This window comes from Lupinus angustifolius, chromosome LG04 (genome assembly GCF_001865875.1).
Source record: "Lupinus angustifolius cultivar Tanjil chromosome LG04, LupAngTanjil_v1.0, whole genome shotgun sequence".
Lineage (NCBI taxonomy): Eukaryota > Viridiplantae > Streptophyta > Magnoliopsida > Fabales > Fabaceae > Lupinus > Lupinus angustifolius.
This window is the reverse complement of record NC_032012.1, coordinates 26,333,250-26,355,909: the sequence shown is the minus strand read 5'-3', so window position 1 is coordinate 26,355,909 and position 22,660 is coordinate 26,333,250. Positions and strand designations below refer to the sequence as shown.

General features: G+C 34.1%; 3 protein-coding genes across 5 annotated transcripts; 1 reads left to right on the top strand and 2 right to left on the bottom strand.

The window, feature by feature from the left end:
- Positions 1,177 to 9,404, bottom strand: LOC109346691 (uncharacterized protein slr1919-like). 3 transcript variants are annotated; one of them, XM_019586394.1, is made up of 17 exons: positions 9,018 to 9,404; positions 7,338 to 7,513; positions 6,461 to 6,626; positions 6,216 to 6,268; positions 5,662 to 5,805; positions 5,427 to 5,531; positions 5,204 to 5,329; positions 4,811 to 5,011; positions 4,333 to 4,439; positions 4,068 to 4,230; positions 3,832 to 3,897; positions 3,410 to 3,503; positions 3,105 to 3,217; positions 2,573 to 2,643; positions 2,004 to 2,154; positions 1,387 to 1,827; positions 1,177 to 1,339 (listed from the first exon to the last, which is right to left on the bottom strand). In XM_019586394.1, the coding sequence occupies exons 1-16, from the start codon at positions 9,319 to 9,321 to the stop codon at positions 1,393 to 1,395; spliced, it is 2,475 nt and encodes an 824-aa protein (XP_019441939.1). In that variant the 5' UTR covers positions 9,322 to 9,404; the 3' UTR covers positions 1,177 to 1,339; positions 1,387 to 1,392. The 3 variants fall into 3 exon arrangements, with proteins under 3 accessions (XP_019441939.1, XP_019441938.1, XP_019441937.1); XM_019586393.1 differs by having other exon boundaries at positions 1,177 to 1,335; positions 1,371 to 1,827; positions 9,018 to 9,403; XM_019586392.1 differs by having other exon boundaries at positions 1,177 to 1,827; positions 9,018 to 9,403.
- On the top strand, positions 11,672 to 17,851 carry LOC109346690 (chorismate synthase, chloroplastic-like). Its single transcript, XM_019586391.1, has 13 exons — positions 11,672 to 11,838; positions 11,951 to 12,101; positions 12,474 to 12,550; positions 12,640 to 12,698; positions 13,589 to 13,672; positions 13,760 to 13,852; positions 14,521 to 14,601; positions 14,990 to 15,121; positions 15,656 to 15,758; positions 16,091 to 16,185; positions 16,284 to 16,349; positions 17,188 to 17,272; positions 17,545 to 17,851. Exons 1-13 carry the CDS (start codon positions 11,715 to 11,717, stop codon positions 17,688 to 17,690), a joined length of 1,296 nt encoding a protein of 431 aa, XP_019441936.1. The 5' UTR covers positions 11,672 to 11,714; the 3' UTR covers positions 17,691 to 17,851.
- LOC109346689 (caffeoylshikimate esterase-like) lies at positions 21,347 to 22,624 on the bottom strand. Its single transcript, XM_019586390.1, has one exon. It carries the CDS (start codon positions 22,442 to 22,444, stop codon positions 21,434 to 21,436), a length of 1,011 nt encoding a protein of 336 aa, XP_019441935.1. The 5' UTR covers positions 22,445 to 22,624; the 3' UTR covers positions 21,347 to 21,433.

Sequence of the window (22,660 nt, the reverse complement as noted above, 5' to 3'; positions counted from 1 at the left end):
GCCTTATCTGAGATACTACTTGGATTATTGCTTTTCAAATTTATGCAATAATTCGGTTCCCATTTGACATTGTGTAGTTGATCTATTGGGTGAATAAAAAAGATTTCACTATATTAGTCTTCAAACGAATTAGAATAATCTCTAAACAAATGCCAACTTTTCATGCACTAAGCCAAATTAAAGAGAGAGCATCCATATATATGAAACTTTAATACTGAATCCAGATTATAACATGTTGTATCTAATAAAATTTAAGGATCAAAATTTTCTTTATTTTTTAATTAAATAAATAAAAATATTTTTTCCACATATTTGAGATGAGAAGTTCATTTCAAAATACAAGGAGTGATACTAATAATTAGCTAGCTTTTGAGTGGTGATACCTATTCCCACTAACTTTACTTTCAAAAGACTACCTTTTAATATAAAAAGAGAGAGAGAAAATCACCCTATCTTTATAGTATGCAAAAAAGTTATTCCTCTCCCCCACAATGTGAAAACAAATTAATAGTTTCACTATTTTCAATTCACTCCCATGAAGGAGAGTGAGTGTTGTTATGTGTATATGTTTGTGTCATGAGAGCTTCTTCCTATCAATCAGTATATATGACCATTAAGAAAGAATTTCTCATGAGAAATTTAGCTTTTGTGGGTAGGGGATAGGATTACTTTTACTACCTTCAAATTTGCCACACTTTTATAGGGTAAGTCAACTATAAAAGCTGAAACTTTTTCAGTGTATTATGGAACCTATTTTCTCATGATGCTTCCCACTGTTGTGGTTATATATGCATGACAGTAAGTAAGATACTATACTTATATCTCTCTAGCTAACTCATCACTAGTTCAACACATTTCAAGAAATTAATTTAAACGAATTAAACTAATAAGAGTGTTAAATATATGAAATGACAGTATAAAAATATATACACGTATCTTTCACTTGTCATTTGAATTAATTTTTTTGGAAAGTCAATGATAATTAAAAATGAATGACGGATAAGTACCTTTAGCATCTTCTCAAGGTTCATTATGATCCATCTCCAGAATGTTTAAGATAAAATGTAGTTTAACTATACATAAAGACCCTTTTCAATCATAATCTGAAAAGGTTTAAATGGAATTAGACACTTGGTATCTTTTTTATATATAAGGAAATTAAGTTACATTGTTACATTAAATAGCAAACTATCATGTTTTATATATATTTTAGAAGTCTTTGACAAAGAGAGAGAACATAACATATTTTTGACTCTCCCCTCTATATATAAATATGAGGATTTGTTCTTACACCAGTTTCTTTTGGTGGATTTAACTAGAATAAAAAATGCTCAACTACAAGAGAGTGCTCTATTTCAAAATGCTTAAGAACTAATATGTTCTAAGTAAATTTTATGCACTGACTGCATATCTCTTAGGAGCTTCAAATATTTGGTCCATGTAAGCTTCAGACAGAGACACAATAGCCCGGTGACACGCCAAACTCGAAGCTTTAATAACCATAAGAAGGGAATCCCAGCAAAACCGCAGCATCAGTATTTTATCGCGACTTGCAGATTTGAGAACATTAGAGAATATCACCCTAAGTCGTCGATCACTAAAGATGGAATTGATATCATATGCAGGTGTGGATGATCTAGAGTATACACCTGATTCTCTGTTAAGTCCATTGCCAAATATCACCCTTGAAGTCTGAGTAGCTTTAATTCCTTGTTCGAATAGTTTAATCATCCATTGGTACAGAGTGTCAGCTATGATCTTGCAAAATTGTTCGCGATACGACTTTCCCTCCTTTGAGACCATTGCTTTGATTAATGATGCTCCATCCTGTTCATTACAAACAACCATATACTAGTAAACTAACCATATATCTATTGCTAGTTAGAGTTACTAAAAACCAATTTCAACATTACAAACAACCAGTACAGACAACCAAGATAGGAATGGTGGTAAAATCTTGAAGAACATCAAAGAAGCGTGATAGACATCATATAGGAACTTACAGCAGTCATGAGAAGCCTTCTAAGAGCAGCACCATCTTTGGATGGTAAAAGCCTCAAGATTAAGTATGCTACATCAAACTTATCGGTGGCTTTATTTGGTAAATGATCGGGGGAAGTCTCACTATTTGATGCTACTGATTGCAAGGCTTTCCTGAAAAGGCATCAGAAGTATGAGAGGCTATATTTATAGCAGTTAAATTATAGCAATTTATCAAGTAAAAATAGATAACTAAAACAGGCCAGCCCAATGCCCAAATGAGGAAGACCATGTCAAAAGCAAGTCCTGGACAAATGTTTCTTGTTCAGCTTGTGTGAGGGAAAAGTGAAATTGACAGTATTAGGCACCAGATTCAGAGTAGGAGGAGTTTGGTTCCCCTTAATAAAGGTAACGGGTTTGAGTCTTGTGAATGGAAAAATAGGCAATGGGAGAGGTTAACCCCGGTATATGGGTCTTCCCAGCTTGACCCGGATTAATCAGAGTTCAATGTAACTTTTGAATATCGGCGGTCTTAGACAAAAAAACAGGACTACTTGGATAAGATACTCCCTAACATACCATTTTCACATACCTAGTTGCCCCTACCCTCAAGAATAGGGAAAGCCTTTGCCACTGGAACTCCTTTTTTCTGTTTAGAAGCACCTGAAAAGGAATGATGAAGTTTTAGAAGAGAGAGAAGGATTATCTGAAACCTCACATAACAATTTAACTAGAAGGAGAATGAAATATTGATTATTATATTTAAAGAATCTGCATTGAGTACAAACACAGGCAATGGTTACGACAGAAATACATCAGTATCACTGAGACGATGCCTAATAGCTCACGTAGATAAGAATGCAAAAGTGCAAAACTACCATGATTGGTTCAATGAGGCATGCCAAAAAAAAAAAAACTAAAAGCTAACCGAATTCATGATTGGCTAATGTTTAAACAAGATTCTTATATAAAAACATATATTCTTCTAATTTTTCGTAAGAAAACAGGATTCAGGTTTTTATTCTCTAGACTTAAGCATCAGCAAACAACTGCAAAAACATGATACCATGTTATGGTTCTGTTTGCTACTGGCACAGAGCTTAATGTTAAAGGGCTTATAGTACCGAATGCAATATATTCCTTGTTCCAGCTGAGTTTTCTGTGAGAAGTTTCCGCACAACATAAGGGTATGCAGCTTCAAAAGTCTTGAAGTTTTTATCTGCAGCTATAGCCAAGCCTGAAATTGTTTCAATGAAAAATAGAAGACGAAGACAATGAAATCAAAATATTAGAAAGTCAGAAACAAGATTTCTAATTACTACATGCTGTTGTGATTACCACATGTTGATGCATACATGATGAACAATACTTAACAGTATGACAATTGATGAGCATCTGAGAATTAATTTGAAAGTGGTATTGACAGTACCTTCGAAGGAAGCTAGAGATCGTAAGACAAGTGTATAATATGGCGGCATACGGAAATGATGCTTGAAGGCTACTGACCATATCTTTCCCAGAACCTTGAAGAAAATTTATTGGAAATTTCAGTAACTAAAGAGAAGAAAGTTTACAGAATAATAATAAATTTAGAAAGTCTTAAACTAGATGGAAACTATTAATTTGTTGAGATATATTTGCTTAAATAGTTTCCTAATTGGAAATATGTTAACCGGAACTTTCTCAATTATACTTATTAGTAACTGCTAGAATTACAAATTTCTAACTTAATGGCGAGTCAAGAGATACTATCAGCTTGATTATGGTTGGTTTCAGTCACTTATACCATTGGTTTGCAGTGTCACCTGAAATACATATATTAAATTAGTACTTGTTAAAGATGACTCTCACCCTGCTGAACTTCACATCAGGAATTCCTTCTTTAAATTCAACTTCTCCCAAGGCCACTTCCAGCTCCTGAAAATTTAATAGATATTTAGAAAGTTAGTCATGTGAAAATAAGTTTCAAAAGGACACAGTCTACAAAAAAATGGAAGCACTGTTTATATGGGAATGCTATTCTTATTTGGTTCAAATATTCAATATCAATAGCAAAATGACTAAATTCTGAGGTGCAAGTATTGTACCAAGGTAACGAGTCGGATATTTGTCCCTGGCCTCACAACATCCATATCAATCAAAGCACGGACCAGGGATGCCCAGTCACCATTTACAATATGTATTATTGAAGCCAACATAGCAAATTGATGCTTTTTTTCCATTTGACAAAGCAAACCAAAATCTAGAAACCTGTCAGAGAAATAAAAGGAAGTAAACAAATTCTTTTAGATTTCTGTGAAGGAAAATCATAACTTATTCAGATTGGATAAGGAAGGGAAAGCAAATAAATACCCTATTTGTCCTGAGGGGGTGTAACGCAAGTTACCAGCATGTGGATCAGCATGTAGTAAGCCTGTTTCAAGAAGTTGCACCAATGTTGCCTCAACACCTTTGTTGACCTGAATTACTAATGTGTTAGATAAGTAAACATTTGTTGAAAATGATGCTTAGCGTAAGACACCAAACAACACAAGGTCTTAGTGGAATCAGTAATTCTTAATTGATGAAAGTTTTCTAGCTGAGAAAGAGAGTCAAATAAGCTAATAAAGATTGATGAAGAAATTACAAGCTAACTCAACCCAGAGCAATGTTTATTATTTTTGTAATTGAAACTCCTTAGTATCAGACGGCCAAAGTTTCCCTTGTTACTCACTTATACTGCAAAGCATTAACTATTGTGAATAGTTTAACTGGCTCCTACCATAATAGTCATGATACTATCTAACATTCAAGATATACAATATGGATAATTGCATTTTTGTTTGCATACCAGATGAAGAAGACGCGTTTTTGCAGCCACTTTCTGCTTTTCTGAATATTCAGAGACATTTCCAATAGAGTTTCCAGTAGATAAAGAAAGCAAGTCTGTTGGGCTTTCACCAACCATCCATTCCATGGTCAGAACTCTCTTTCGACTTAAATGCGTATATACTTTAGGCACACGGATGAAAGCAAAGGGGGAATGAACTTCCTGCAGGCAGCAATAAAAAGTCATTTCAAATTTTGTCAGTTACCAATTCAACATAGGTTTACATTTATCACATTCACATATGCGGAAATTTAAACGCTAATAATGAAAGCTTTCATCAAAGCTCTAAATCATCCAATTTCTAGAACTCAACAATATGTATGATTAAAATCTAATTGATATGCCATTTATTACCATAAACTTCAAAGCATTAGCTGCCTCTAAATTGTAATCCAATTCAGCAACAAAACCTTTCCCAAGCTCATCAGCATAAAGGCAAGGGTCACTCTTTCTCTTGGCAATTTTTTGCAGCAGCCCCAACTGAAATGATTAATATAAACTCATTCAAGAAATGCAGGACAGAGTAATACAGAAAAAAAGAAGATAAAGAAATCAATAGTTAGTAGCTAGTACAAACCCCAAGGCGAAGAATGTAGATATCCCGCACCACTGCATGACGCAAATTAGGACGTTGAACTTTTACAGCAACATTAATACCATCAGTAGTACGGGCAAAGTAAACCTAGAAAATGCAAACAAATACATGAATAAGACATGCCACCACACCAAGGCTTCTGAATATTTGGCACCTACAAAAATCCAATCCACACTAATAATATTAAATTATACGCAGCACTCGTTTGTCAAAGTACCTGACCAAATGATGCAGCAGCTATTGGTTCCTCAGAAATGTAACTGAAGAATGACTCCAAAGGAGAACCTAATTCTTCCTCTATAATCTTCATAGCAACAGTCCTTGGAAAAGGAGGGATTTGATCATTCAGTCCAGACAATGCCTACAAGAATTGAAATATATAGATATCAATTTCCAATTCAGTTATTCACTATTAGTAGCATTACAATCATGACCCAAAGGCAAGATGTTATAAATAGTTCTGGACAAATAATAAAAAATCTAGAGTTGAGATGATATTCAAAAGGTTATAGTATATTTTACCATAAGTTTCATCTAAACAAACAGAGATAGAAGATGCATGAAAGGAATACAAACACCATTGCGTGCAAATTAGTATAATTGCTTAAGAACATGTTTAAAGCTCCACTACCAATAAATTTGATATATAACCAAATATCACCATCTAACAAGACATTATCAGTGAATAGTTAGCCTACTTTTCCATGTTAATCGAAGGAAAGAAGTGTTCAACAAAAAAGAAGCAGAAATGCATACAGATTTCAATCTAACCTTGGACATCTCAACACCAATGATATCTGGCCTTGTGGAAAGGGACTGACCAACTGCATCACCAATCAAATGAATGTAACAAGGAAATTGGAAATCTTGTGACTGCAGGACAAAAATGAAAGGCCCAACAATTTTTTTTAAAGCAATGGGCATTATAAAACATGATAAAGCATAACAATGAAATGTTGATAAGAATTTAATTTAACAATTATACTAAAGATGCCAAAAATATCAATTTGCCTCACCTTTTATAAAAGTGGGACCAAGATTAAGCATTGTTTCCTTAAACACCATCCCAAGATTATATTGAGATGTTTTCTCATCCACATCATCTTCTGGATTTAGTCGTAGAAACTTTCTAAAGCCTGAAGTTCGAATATTGATCGCAGCAGAAGCAAAGGAGGAAAATACCTTCCAATAAAGAAAGGGTTAATAAAGCATTTTGTAACCAATTTTAACACATTGATAAGAACATTAATATAGGACCAAGTTAGCTACTGTATAGAGTTTACTATGACAAATTTGTGTACTTAAAGTATAGTGCACATATGAAGCATGTCTCCCTGCTGTGTGGTGAATTTTTTGAAGTTTGAGACTTCAACCCCTATTAGTAAAAGACAATTCTTTACAGATATGGAAGTTGAATAAAAACTCGGACATTTTATGATACATGGATTCATAAACATTGAAAGCAGGTGTGCCAATGAGAAAAATTACAATGAAAATTACATCGTATCAATTTTAGCCTCTTAGGTACCGTACAATTCTTATGATACTAAGAAAAAAACGCGAATGCCGCTTGGATGAAACACACTGACTTTTATGGGTCTATCACAATCCTTAATGAGCTTATCACTAGGTTATTAGTTCATTTATACCATTTTATAAATGCATTAACCAAATATCTCCTACTAACACATAAAATAGATGAGTGTAGTATCATATTTAAACAAGCAGGTTACATACGAGAATGTACTCAAGCTAAAAGGAAAACTAAATAAAAGAAATGTTTGAGATATTAAAACTCGGAAACTTTCACATGCTAACCTAATGACTTAAGAAGAAAATGAGAACATTCATAGAATCATTGCATGACCTTATTACAAAGGTTAATCCAAGTACCTCTAGAATACGGAGGCCCACCACATGGGGTCGGGCATTGAAATAGTGAGCAACATCCTGAGGATCATAAACTTCAGGAAGTGGCTTAGACCAAACCTTAGACAAATAATAAAAGTAACTAGCATATGCTTCCAATGCCTTGAGATCAGACATGAGTAAATCCACTCCAGTTAGTCCTGGAAGACAATGAAAGATCAAATCAATACAGTAAAGAAGGAATAAATTAACTGCATCTCAACCAGCATGTGCATGAATAGCAATAAAAATAAACCATAACAAAACATTCTCCTCAGTGAACTCCCAACAATTTTTCTAGCCATATAACTTGCACGCTGCATCATCTTATTCCAGGAAAACATGAGTTCCAAACATCAATTCAAGAGAGCCATCATACCACCATCAATCGTTCACTCAAATCAACAACAGGAAACAGACCCAGCATTGCCCCGTAAACAATGATGCATGGGGCCTGTACCCATTTACATCAGGTCCAAAACAATGATGCATGGGTACTCTGAAATGGTTCCAGTACCCATACCCGGAGCATGGACATGACACGAGACACAGATATGACCCACGATACGGACACACGGATATAGCAGAAGAAATATAAAATGATATAGGATATGGTTAGGAGTATCCAAAACTGTCTAATATAGATATGTGTTTGACACGGACACGGCAACTATTGTGAAGCGTCTATACTTCTCTACTGGGTAAGTGGGTACCTATCTGGTATCTGTACTTATTGGGTACACATACACTCTTACTTAATACTCACTTGATAGGTAGGTACCTGACACCACTTGAATACAAATCACTAGTCAATGCCAAACACCAAGTTTTGTTGCTAAGTTGTTTGATTTGCTACTAAATAAAATAGTTTACTGCTACTTCACTATCTTCAAATCATGAACATTCTTCTTCTTGTTATGCTTACCTAGCTAACATACTCTATGGAGTTTTCTCAAAAACTTGTAGTCATAACTACAACATTATGAAAACTATATTTATACCACAATTTAGTTACTTTGTTGTTTGTCTTAATATATCTAAATATGATATACATATATATATATATATATGAGGAGGGATCCATTTACACCCAAATTAAGTTACACTCAATTTCAACCATTCATTTTCTTAAATCTAACGGATCAAATGGGTAAGTCAATAAATGATGAGAGAGAAAAAAAATTCTAAAATAACTTATTGCACTCACCCATTTTGTGTCAGTTAGATTTAAAAAAAAATGAATGAGTGATATTGAGTGTAATTAGTGTAAACGAAACTTAGGTGTAAACGGGTTCCTCCTCTATATATTATATATACATATATAGTGACCAAGTGAGAACTGTTCTGAAGTTCTTGTATAAAAACTAGGAGAACTTGTATTAGAATTAAGAGTTAGTTATTGGTTACATCACTTCAGCTATTCTTGACCGTGCAAATAATATCTGATGATTTCTAACCTGAATCACTTCCTATATCTATATTTTATCCGTAGACCCAAAAAAACTAAGGGACAACAAAAATTGGTTGCAAGTAAAACATTACTTGTCATACATGATTCAAAAAAATAACCAATACCCATTTCAAAAAAACCGAAATTGGCATTGAATTAGGCATATAAAGGCACACCCAAGATGCAAAAGAAGCAAATTTAGTTTGATTGAGTACCTGGATACCATGGTTGAGGTAAAGAAAGAGGAGGAGAAGGAGAAGCAATAGGATCTTCGAGATAACGAAGCCACACAAGTTGGTCCACTTTCTCAGCAATTTGAGGAATTCGGAATGTTTCATTGGCCCAAGCAACACCGTTACCGATACCTCTCTTAATGAATTCTACGTCTTTGGTAACTGTGTTGGCGAAGTGGCTGAAATTCCCGAAATGTCGCTGCTTCTTCTTTTTGTTGTGAGGAATCCTCGATGAAGCGGAGCAGTTCACGGAGAGGAGCGGTGGTGCTGCTATCACCGTCGCCATGGAATGGTTGAGGGATAAGAAGGTACAAGAGTTGTTAAAAATGAAGAATGTGCATTTGGAATATGTGATATGCTCAATTTTTAATATTTATTTAATCTATCATGTGTGGTGGCTGGTGTCTAATATATTGATTAATTAACAAATCAGACATTGTTATAGTGATTTTTAATCGGAAGGTTAAGAGTTCGATTAAAACCGAATCAGGGTGAAGGATAAAAGTTCAATATTAATAGCTGGGAGGGAGATGCACCTGAGTGAAATCACATATCATAGCATTGATTATAAAGAAAAATATATTGATTAATTATCTATTTAGATGTTTTCATAATTCTTTATAATAAATAGTACATTGAAGCAATGTTATTAAACCTAGGCTGATTAATTCTACCACTTTTACTCTATGGCTGTATGCAACCTCTTTATCCGATTTCAACCAATAACATTTTGCCACTTTAAGTAAAAATTCCATATCATATTTAACACACTATCATGGTGGAATGAGAAAAACTACTATAAAGACCTGTATAATATATCTTCAGATACAAGTGTTTTTATATTTTTTTGTCACATTTATGACTAAATTTTAATTAGAATTAAATGTATTGTCAAAATTTTGTTAATTATCTCTACATACATATGTTTTTACACAAGTCTTCCTCTAATAAAATTCCTATTTGGTTCTCATCCAATTAAAATGACACTTCATTAAAAAAGTTTCAGAAACATTAATTCTATCAAGAAATAAATCTCATTTGGTTGGACAAAATAAAGTAAGAAAAGAGAAATAGACTAAAAGAAAATAAACTATCTTCTCCCACTATATATATATATTACTATTTTAGTATTTTTTTATAATAAAAATATTAAAATAGTTATTTTTAATATAGTAACAAACAAAATTTACACACGTTTTTATCATTATTTAATAACTTCAAACATTTATAGAGTTATCAATAAGCTCGTCCAACCTACTTGTAAGGAGCACGTGTATAATATGATTGATCAAAAAATAATTAATAATTATATTTCTAATTTAAATCTGTTTTTTTCAATTAATAATAAGTCGTACCAGGAGGGATAACACATGTTTTAGGATGTAAGATGTGTCTCTTACTTGTAACATCAATGTTCTTGTCATGGTGTGCATAGGGAGCATATCTGTTGTATCACAAGCTGTGTCACTACATGTATAATTAGTTTATGATTGGTTGAAAAAAATATATTTAAATTAATAAATTAATAATTAACTATCCATGTAATTAGACAATAGATTTTCACCCATGTACATAAAACTTACTTAATTAGATGATACCATGAGTCTTCAAGAAAAAAATGCCAATGTTGTATTTAAGTTAGATTCTACCCCCTAATATTTTGGATTTTGGTGTTTTCATTTAGAGGTTTAGCTGCCAAAATAACTATGTATATGTGAATGAAGTCGTCAAAGGATGAAGATATTGTAAGATTTTTTACATAATCAATATATTATTATTGTTCTAATGTAACAAGTAACATCCATGAATTATACTATATAAAATATTATATCAACAATATATAAATATTTATTTAATAATTTAGAATTTTGGATGATTAGATGAGAAAACAAAGATCATATATCCTAAAAAAGTTATATTTCTATATTCATAACAATCAAATTTTAATAAATAATTTAAAAATATTAGTTTATATTTTTTTTTTAATAAAGTTGATTTCTATTTGACAAATGAGAAAGCTAATCTACTTTTCTCAATTCTATCTCCCACTTACCATTCACCAACCCCCAAAGTTGCAATTTGCAAAGACAGAGGTCCGTATCTATCTCCCACCAAACACCTAAAATAGATTCTAATCTACTTGTGTTTAAGTGACACTAATATTATTTAATTCTACCCTTTCTCTTATAATACCACACCTTTCATTTTTTGTTAGGTTTACTATATCATCTCAAAGGATATGTATCTGTGACCAAAAGGGTAGGTAGGTGAAGCTCAAATAATAATAATAAAAAAGAAGTCATAAAAATACTAAAAAAATAATAATTTAATTTATATTTGAAATATTATAAGATTATATTAAGTTTTTAGGACCAAAATAATTGCAAAAATACCCTTTTCAGTAAAGGAGTATATATTCTAGTCTATAATAAATGTTAGAGTCAAATTCAAAAAGCAGGATAAAAAGACAATTATATTCCTTTATTTATATTTGCAATGACATTTTTATCCTAAAATTAAGTGTAAGAAAATCACTTAATCGAGAAGATCCTACTCGTTACCCAATATGCTATATGAGACAAATAATGTACTCCTTTTTCCACCAACCCTTCTCCGAACAACAAAAGTTCATTTAATTTGATCTTGTTGTTGTTGGTGTATTGATTCAGTCGAATTGCAATGGCTTCTTCTCCTTATTCTCTCTCCTCCAAACCATTCCTCACCGCTTTCTCTTCTCCTCTCCACTCTCATCGATCACTATTCTCTGTCGTATATCTCCAATCTCGCGTTTCCAATAAACTCCGTTAGCTCTCTCTCTCACTCACTCTCTCTTTTCTTCCAATTATCATCATCATCATCATCAAATTTGAGATGAGTAGGGTTTTGAGTTTTATGTAACTATTGTTGAATTGCAGAGATATGTGCAGCTGGAAGTACCTACGGAAATCACTTTCGAGTCACGACATATGGAGAATCTCATGGAGGAGGTGTTGGTTGTGTTATTGATGGATGTCCTCCTAGAATCCCTCTCTCTGAAGCTGACATGCAACTCGATCTCGACAGAAGGTACTTACTTCATTCTCAAACCATTATTACTTTTCAAGGATATCGGTAATGAACTAATTCCTTTCCGAATGTGTCTGCCACTACCGGAATCTTAGACGACTAGACGGGAGCATATCTGCTGTCCATACAGTGTGATGTGACACTCTATGTACATCTGTATGATTGGTTGAAAAAATATATTTAAATTAAAATTTTAATAATTAAGTAATTTTTTGATCAATTACAAGCCGTGTTACATGAAGTGTCATGCTCTTTCGGGACACAAGATATCCTCTCCTACTAGACCAACCACTTGTTGGTATGGTAATCATTGTTTTGATGCAACATGTCTTTCAATATTAACATTTTGTGGTTTTCATGTATTAAATATAGGAGGCCAGGACAAAGCAGAATTACAACTCCTAGAAAGGAGACTGATACATGTAAAATATTTTCAGGAGTTTCTGAAGGTCAATATTTCTTCCAACTATTATTAACTAACAACTCATATATGTTTCTTCAAATGGTTTTTTTTATAACTACAATCTATTAATTGCAGGACTTACTACTGGAACCCCAATTCATGTATTTGTTCCTAATACTGATCAAAGGGGAAATGTGAGTATCTAATGTTTGATTGAGCCTGCTTATATTTGTCTTCACAATTACAAGCATTCCTTATCTTAATTCAAGTGGGGTGTTTAAAATATTGAACTTAGGGAACTTTTCGCCATGGGATTTCCACTAATTAAAGATGACTAACTGTGGATTTATTATTATAAATAATCAGGAGTGAAATAGAGGTACAACAGAAAAAACTGACAGAGATGTTATGGTTATTATTGATAGTGGACATAGTTAAAAGAATGAATATTTATAGTCATACTATGCTTGCAAAGTTTGCTTCCAAGGGGGTACACTAAGGCTGACTTTAATAGATGTTTTATTTGATGGGACATTTGATTTGATCATTACCTGCCTGGAAGGTTGTTTCCTAAACCATTTGAGATAGATTAAGATATTGTGGTTTGTTTTAGGATATTTGGGAGTATTTATTTTCTAATTCTATCTTCTGTGATTTTATGGTGGTTTGTTGTTCAAGGATTGATCCATTTAATCATAGAAAAGTACGCCTGAAGAACTTGCTAGATTACATGGTTTCCTTTTGACATGCTCACTCCCAGACATTCATTATGGAAATGAGTATCAGGATTCAGGATTGGTTTTTCTGTTTATAATCTGTTCTGAATAATTTTTTTCGTGACAATAGTAATTATGGTTGCTTGCCTTGTGACTAAGAGGTCATGAGTTCAAATCCTGGAAATGAAGGGTAAGGCTGCATCCATCTATCCTCCCTAGATCCCATATGGTGGGAGCCTCGTGCAACAAGCCGCCCTTTTTACAATAGTAATTATGGTTTTTGACCATCTCAGAAATTCATGTCTGGTAGCATTTAGTTGATTCTGTCTCTGAAGGTTTTTTTAATCATTACATCATTTGGGTTTCAGGACTACAGTGAGATGTCAATAGCTTATAGGCCTTCCCATGCAGATGCAACCTATGACATGAAGTACGGTGTTAGATCAGTTCAGGTACTGACTTTTATAATGTAATGCGTTGACCTTTTTCATTCCACGAGTTATGCATTATGCTCATACATCTGAATTCTTATGATTAAGGGTGGAGGTAGATCTTCCGCAAGAGAAACCATTGGAAGGGTTGCTTCTGGTGCTGTTGCTAAGAAAATCCTTAAGAACTTTTCTGGAACTGAGGTGTGTTACTTGTCTTTTAGTTTTGGATAGAATTTTTGTTATTTATTATTTTTATTTTAGGGGAGGGAAGTATATCACGGGGAGAATAATAAATCAATGTGGTTGCTTTTTCCAAGATTAGCTTTTTTCTATTACATCCTATCAGGATTAGTAGAGAAACTAATAGATTAAAGTAAAATGTAAGGGACTTGGATGACTAACGTTTCTATCACTGAATTTTCTGCTATGTGAAAGTTGCACATATAATATCAAACTTGGATAGGATAAAAGTTCTGAATGCTCAATTTTTGTATAAAAGACTGATGATAAAGGTGAGGTAAAACTTCCAAGGGGAACATTCCTCACCCAAATTAAAAGAAACCAATGATTTAAAAGAAACACTTCCTGAAGTAATAACCTTTGAAGGACTATCATATGTTGCAGTGATCATTGGGTTGCATCCCATCTGCACTAATCTTATGTACAAAGTTTGCATATTATGAACTTGTTAGAGCTTAATTTTAACGGATGCCACTCTAATAAATTTCTTCTATTCTTGCAAAAGAAATTAACAAAATGCAAAGTTTTATTCACTGATGCATTTTTGTTGCAGATGTATGTGCATATATCATTTTTTATTTACCAATTTCTTAAGGGTGATTCTTGGCTGAAGGTTTCTTTTGTTTCAGATTCTTGCCTATGTCTCTCAAGTTCACAAGGTTATTCTTCCTGAGGACCTTGTTGATAATGATGCTCTGACACTTGATCAGGTATTAAAGTTAGTGTTCATATTCATATATGCACATTGGTGCGTTTTGTAAAATGTTTGTCGATTTCATGTTATTCTAAAACATGGAATTGTCTTTTTTTTTAATGATTTTTATGGATAATTGGATAGGACTAATTAACAAATATTGTGATCAAGCTCACTTAATTGCAACATAGCATCCGTTTTATCAACCAAATAATAGGATATTCACACTTGTTGAGTGAGCATGTTTAGGCATTTACTTACTGCAGTTTGCCAAAGTGGGTGATTATTTTGTTTCTTATTACTTATATTGGTAATACTTACTATTGATGTTATTATCGTTATACTAATCTTGCAACTCTGAAGTCAAATTTCTGGTTTGTCACTACCTTGGATTTTCCCCCCAGATTGAGAGTAATATTGTTCGATGTCCAGACCCTGAATATGCCGAGAAGATGATATCTGCTATTGATGCTGTCCGAGTGAAAGGTGATTCAGTTGGCGGTGTTGTGACATGCATTGTGAGGAACTGTCCACGTGTAAGTCTCTCCGTCTCTGTCTTGATCAAATTGGCAAGTTTGGCTTTGGTGACAAAATCAACTTGTAAAAGTGATAAACATCACAAGGGATTTGTGGGGAACTCATGCTTACATAGCTAGTAAAGACATGTGACTTGGAATGTCGTGTAAACTCTAAAAACCAGTATAAACTGGACCTTAGCTAAAATAATACAATATTTGCTCTTCTTAGTCACCGAAAAATTAAAGTTGTACTATATTAATATATTTGATTTCTGAGGTATTCTGACCCTGTTATTTGGTAATTTCATAATTAACATAAGAGAGAAAAGGAAGAAAAGAACATTGTCCTTGATATGCATATTTGTTTTTTTACAACTTTCAATCTCATTTTATATATATACTTGCATGCCTGATATTTTATAAGGCATTTTCTCATTGTTACCTACCAATTATTTGTTGTGCTATATTATTTAGATTTTTCATGTACTTTTACACAATAGAAATGATACTATTATTATTGTTATATTTATTTATTTATTTATTATTATTCAGGGGCTTGGTTCACCAGTATTTGACAAACTTGAAGCTGAACTGGCTAAAGCTTGTATGTCATTGCCTGCAACTAAGGGCTTTCAGTTTGGTAGTGGGTTTGCAGGTATAGTAACTTGTTATATATTTATGATTCTGAGTGCCTTTATCTTATGATGTAATCTTATTAAACATGGATTGATTAAGAGGGTGAGCCTCGCTGTCACCCTCGCTGCAACAGAAAAGTTGTTTCCTTGTGACTAAAGGTTGTGGGTTCAAAATTTCAAATGCTGAACCCTCTCTCTGCTCACGGGTGTACGACTGTGTGCATTTACTCTCCTCAAACCCCATTAGGTGGGAGCCTTGTGCACTAGGCCGAATGGATTGATTAAACTATGTTACTTTCATTGATCACTCATATCTGAGGTGTGTTCTGATGGCTTGATGAAATTGTTGCAGGTACCTTTTTGACTGGGAGTGAACACAATGATGAGTTTTATATTGATGAACATGGAAAGGTGAGGACGAGAACAAACCGCTCTGGTGGGATACAGGTATTTATTCCGTTCAATAGTTACTAGTTAGTTGTTTCAAGATGTCCAGTATGTTGGTCAGGTGTCTATATTTCCTTATATTATCTACCTATAATCAGGGTGGAATTTCCAATGGGGAAATCATAAACATGAGAATAGCTTTCAAGCCAACATCAACTATATCAGTAAGCCCAATCTCTTCTCTCTCTCTCTCTCTCTCCCCTTCTCTCTCTATCTCTATCTATCTCATTCACACCATACACAGATAGCAGTGCACATGCTTGTAAACTCAGATGCACTCAGATTTGTTGGTTGGTCTTTCACAATGCTTGATAATATTTTAAGTTAGTCATATAACACCATATATTCAATGGGTTTGTAATTCTTTATCAATTCATTTATTACACATCATTTAATATTCTGTTAGACTCAGATGTAAGGAGGATGGGATGGGGAATATCGAGATTTTGAGAGTGCTCACACTAATGGTCTGCAGTATAACAGAATGTTGATGTGACAACGAGAGAAAGAGGGCAGATATACATATTCGGTGAGAGGAGACGGAGTAATAATATATATGAGATGGGTTTTAAAAAGAGACAAGGTAAGCAATTAGCTAGCAAGGAGGAGTTGGGAGGGAGGTTACTGGTCTCTTGAATGACATGTGCTATCTTGCCTTTCTTTCTATTCGAGATTTCTTTTTGCTGTAATGGCTTCCTGGGTACTGGTTTCTCATTATGATCATAACACGAGGGGTTTCTTTGAGGCTGTTCAATAAAATCATACTGTTAAGTACCAGTTTCCTATCATATTCATGCCTGACTGTTGCCAATATATGCACATATACTTTCATTTGGCGAGGTTTTCTTTGTCGAAAAGAAATGTCCTTTTGTTTTGACAGGCTCCATTTTCATCTCATGTTTAGCTGCTAAGGCGATTCATTGCATATTTTGATTACATGTCACATTAATTTTGCACTACACATATTTGATACGAACTAATCACGGCAATACAATTGTGCAGAAGAAGCAGTCTACAGTGACCCGAGAGAAAGAAGAAACAGACCTGATTGCCCGAGGTCGCCATGATCCTTGTGTTGTCCCAAGAGGTTAATAACTTGGCATTTTATTCCTTTTCTGAGTGATGTTTTTCTTATCTTCATCTCGATTTTTTTCCTTAAATATTTTCTGCCGTTGATAGTAATTCATTTAAATTCGTGAGAGGCTCCTTTGGAGCAGAATTAATATTTGACCTGAAAAGGAAATTATGCATGTCGGTGTGTGATTTTTTAATGACAAAATTTCCACTCATTTTACTTCCCTGCATTTCCAGTAGTAGAAAAGAAACTGAGTGAAATTTTTGTTTGAACTGGTGATGCAGCTGTACCAATGGTAGAGTCTATGGTAGCTTTGGTGCTTGTGGACCAATTGATGGCACAATTTGCACAGTGTAATCTGTTTCCTGTAAACTCCGATTTTCAAGAACCATTGTTGCCCAGATTAGAGCCTAAACAAGTGCTCTTCTGAAAGAAGTGCAAGGGAAGCATAAGTCAGTAAATGGCCTCAGATAAAATCTTCATTATGCTAGTATTTACTTGAAAGTTATTTCAGTTTCAGAGTTTTCCCACCTTGGAGGATCCAGCTCCTAGGGATGGGTCACTTTATATGTCGTTTGTTATGATTGATTATTAAATTTTCGACTCAAACATTTTTTCAACCAATCATAACAAGAAGCATATGAATTTACACACTTTTTGATATAGCATATATGTTTTGTTGCTCATTTTATTGAGGTGCTAACTATTCTTAATGTAATATGTTCAAATATATTTTTGTTTCGAGTGATTGGTTGGAAAAAATATTTAAGTTAAAATTTAATTTTTAAGTATTTTTATGAACAATTATATCTGATGATACGTAGAGTAATACTTATTATGGGGCAAAAGATGTGTTTACATTATATATATATTTACAATCTACAAAAAAGAATTTTGATAGTGTAAATGCAATTGATGTTGAAATTGACCTCTCTAATCAAACCACCAAAAAGTTTTTGTAAACACGGCACTAGGGAAGAGGGTCTTAATCTCACATTAGTCTCATTTTTTGTATCATTATTCTCACATAGCAATTCTTCTAAGTTCTAATCAAATGACAACCATAACAAGATGGATTGCATTTAATTTCATATATGATGATCGGAGAGAGAAAAGGAGAGATTGGACATGTAAAATTGTTTAAACATTAAATAAATTTATTATACATCACATACAACATAAAAAAACATAAAAATATAACACTTATATCTTTTGAATATAATTGTCACTTTTATGTGTAAAAATAAGAATTTATAATGGAGAGGATCCGAATTCTAAATCTCATTGTGATTACGGTCTCGGCTAGCATTCTACTATTAAATCCTATACTATAACCTAAAACTCTAGGTCTATTTTAACTCCACTATTTCTTTATAATAACAGGATATCCTTCCCCAACAAGAGTTGAATTTTCTACTTTCCGATGAAAGAAAAAACAGGAAACTAAAGTTAGGTTTCCTCTACTAAACTAATTTTTCTCTACAGCATAGTGACTCGTGACTCAATAATATATATTTTCAAAAGCTCCACTTACTGAATAGGTAATGAATTAGTGACGTTTGTTTCATGTATGAACAATTTTTAGGCTCCTTTGTTTAAAGCTAACATGCTTTATCTGAAATTAGTAAAAACTCTAACTATAACATATGGTATCTTTTCAAAGTGAATAGTAAAAGAGACTAAGAAAATCCTATTATTATTAGATACTATAGAGTGTCATTAATATTGTACCGGTCATTAAATTGGTGAGAATACTAATATAGTGGTATAACGGTAGTTCACTAATTAAACCGCGTACCGGCAAAGTTAGATATACAGATATAATATATAAACATTAATGTAGAAAAATTAATAAAAACCCAATAATTTTTTTATTTTCATCAAAAATTAATTTTAAATAAAAATCAGCCGATATGACCGGTACGATTCAATTGAAAACTGGACGATATGACCAATTTTGAACGATATAATTGCATGACCAGTATAATTATTATACAATGCGGATATCGAGACCAGTTTACTGATTGAACCGACCGGTATGAACTAATTTCATCAACACTGAATATATGTCATCAAAACAAGACAAAAATGTCAAAAAGCCACAATTGATAGGAATTCAATTTGTCTTCATAGCTGTTTGATTAGTAGGTGTAAAAGGGGTTAATTAAGTGAGAAAAAATGAAGGAAAATTATATTTTAGTTAGATTGGACGGAAAGGATAGTGTGGGATTTTGATATATGATTACTGAAAAATGCAAAAGTAATTGGATAGTTAGTTTAGACTTTAGACACCACCATCAACCTTAACTTTTGAGTGGAAAAGTAGAACATAGTTCTTATCTATTGATGCATGTGAAACAATGGTGGGTCATGATTTAATCTTTAACAGCCTCTTTACACTGATTGATATTCATGCAAATCGAGTCTCTTGTTGTTTCATTAATGTGATTTATGTTCATTACCTCAAAAAATCACTTATTACTTTGAGTTATTTGTGGAAATTATTAGGCACTAATTAAAATGGATTATTTGCACTCCATTTTCCCTCTTCTTATGATTTTGTTTTATTGAATATATTATATCACCTCCTCTTTTTTACTTTTCATTCTCCATTGCTTTTGGTGCTTTATTTTCATTAAGTGGGCACTGTGAACAACCATTTACACTCCTTGTCTTTGATATGTGCCCTTTATATATGTATTTTTGTATTAAACTATGTTACAGATCAATAAAAATATATCATATCAATTAAAAAATTAAATATTCATTTTTTTACTTTAATATTATTGATCGAAAATATGATTTATGATATAGTTTGAGAGGACGAATCTTTCACCCAAGCAAATAGCTCTTCTTAAAACTAATTATTTCCACCTATGTCAAGAATGAAAAGATGATTCTTGTAGGTATCTTTAGAAAATAGAGCCGTACCGCGTGAAGACTAAGATGTGATGCGCATGCTCCACCTTATATTTTTCATTCTTACCCAGACTTTAGTGCACCACCACTTTTTCATTTCAACAAAGGAATAAAGGATCTCCTGGTATAAGGAGATAAGTTATCTCTTTCTGTCAGTGAAATTATGACATGTGTCATGTTTCATCATTTTCTATTAAAAATGAACAAAATAGTACAGTTTTGAATGCTTCTCAAACCACTCGTTTAAAATCAGGAGATGCATTATTCTCTTAGTCAAATCACTCGTTTAACATCAACAAAGTTATAAGACATAAGTCTCATCCACTTGTCCTAAAGCTATGATGTCTAGTTTTGAATGCTTCTCAAACCCAATGCAATGCTTGTTATTCTGCTCTGTTTACCTGAAGTTCTAATTGTGTTCAGTGCTACAATAGCATTGCATGGTTTCATTAAATAAGGCTACTTTCATGTAATCATAGATTGAGAGCAGAAGAAGATTGTGTCATGGCTTGGAACTTTGATATTTGCTACACATTCATAATTCTTTTTTGGTATCAGGACTTTGATTTTTTTATGCGGTGAATCTATTTAGATGATAGCATGAGCTACTTATGTCATCAAAATCTTTTCACCATCCTAGGACATTAAAAATGAAAAAAATAAACAATAAAATTAAGGATTTAATATATATACACTGACACAGTGTAAATGTTTTTAACATTATCGACAAATCATTCACCATTGATTTATTAGCCATTATCGACTCTCAAACTTTACATTGTCGGTACGTAGATTTTAAACTATTAGGTGAGGCAGCTACATTTCTGAAATTTTATAACAAGGTAGCCCACTGGCCACAGTTTTCAATAAAAAGATGACACTTAGAATCATGTTTGACTCTAAAAACTGAAAAGCTAGAACGAAGACACTTTGCTTTTCTTTGTTGGCAACGTAGAAAGGTGTCTGTGATCCCACAGAGATTTTGTACTCTCTCTTTTTCTTCCTTTTCCCTTGTCCACTTGCTTCTTCAAGAAATATAACCCATAGGAAAAAATGGAAATCATAAAACATAGGAAACCCAAAACCAACATTAAACTATATTTTGATATTTTATTAACTTAACAAATGTATTAAAATAAATAAACATATAGAATTGCATCTATCGAATGGTTGAAACCCAAAACCAACATTTTATTAACGTAATTCTGAATATGAACCAATACATTATTATCACCATATATCATATTTTATAACCTAAGCGCCTCCGTCTACGGCGGCGCGTTGTACGCGTGTTTGAAGCCACTCCAGCATATCCCCAAACACCAACTCCACGCTCTCTTCAGGCTCCCCAATCATCTGGTGCCACATCCCTGGATATATCTTCAACGTCTTATCCTTACTCGCGGCGCGTGCGTACAAATCCTCTACGCACGCGGGGTCGCAAACAACATCGTCGCTGCCGTGAGCCACGAGAAACGGCACCTCCACCTCCTCGAACCTCCCCTGCAGTTCCTTGCATATTCTCAACAGCTCCTGTGCCGTGGAGGCGCGTGGACGCGCCACTGTCCTCCTCGGACTCGCCAAAGCCAGCTTCCTCTTCCACTCTTCCTTGAAAGACACCTCAGGAATCGAGCCACGCGTTGGAACCACGCGCCACGTAGGGATTATCGCCGCCGCGGCTGATAGAAAGTGCTCCAAAGGCCACGGTGGCTTGAACTTCGCGCTGACTCCGCACATAGCGCCGTTGAGGATGAGACCGTTCCACGGTTTACTGTTCACAGCGTCAGCGGCGGTTCCAGGTGATTCCTTTTGTCGGAGAGTGATGAGAAGCGCGATTGCGCCTCCGAGAGATTCAGAGTAGAGAAAAGAAGGAAGTGAAGGATCGAAGCGCGATCGGAATTCGTCGAAGAAGGTGATGCAGTCATCGACGACGGGATTGATATCAGGAATATGAGCGAGGAGGCCATCGGAGAAACCGTGGCCCTGGTGATCGATGGCGCAGGTGGCGAAACCAGCCTTGGTGAAGTGAACGGCGGTGAGTTGGAGGAACCAACTGGACTCGCCGGTGTAGCCGTGGACAACAGCTAGGGTTCCGATAACCTTCGCCGGAGGGAGCGGTGTCCACCACTGAGTGAAGAGCTTGAGGCCCCTAGGGTTTGTGATGAACTCGGAGCCGTGACTCACTGAGTGGTGAGCGTAGAACTCGTCCGCTGTGAGGTTTCCGAAGGGGCTGTGTTCGTTCGCTTCTGCTATTGGGTGCACCATAGTGGTGGTGGCTAAAGTGCGCCGTGTGCTGAAACAGTTTTCGCTATGCACGGTTAGTACTTAGCACATAGCAGTGAAGAGTAGAATAAGATGTGCCTCTTGTGTAGACTCTAACCACATTTCTTCAACTCTAATTTAGGAAGAATTTATTTTCATTGATTTTTTTTACAAATAATAAATACATGTAATATAGCTATAAAGTTGAAATATTAAATG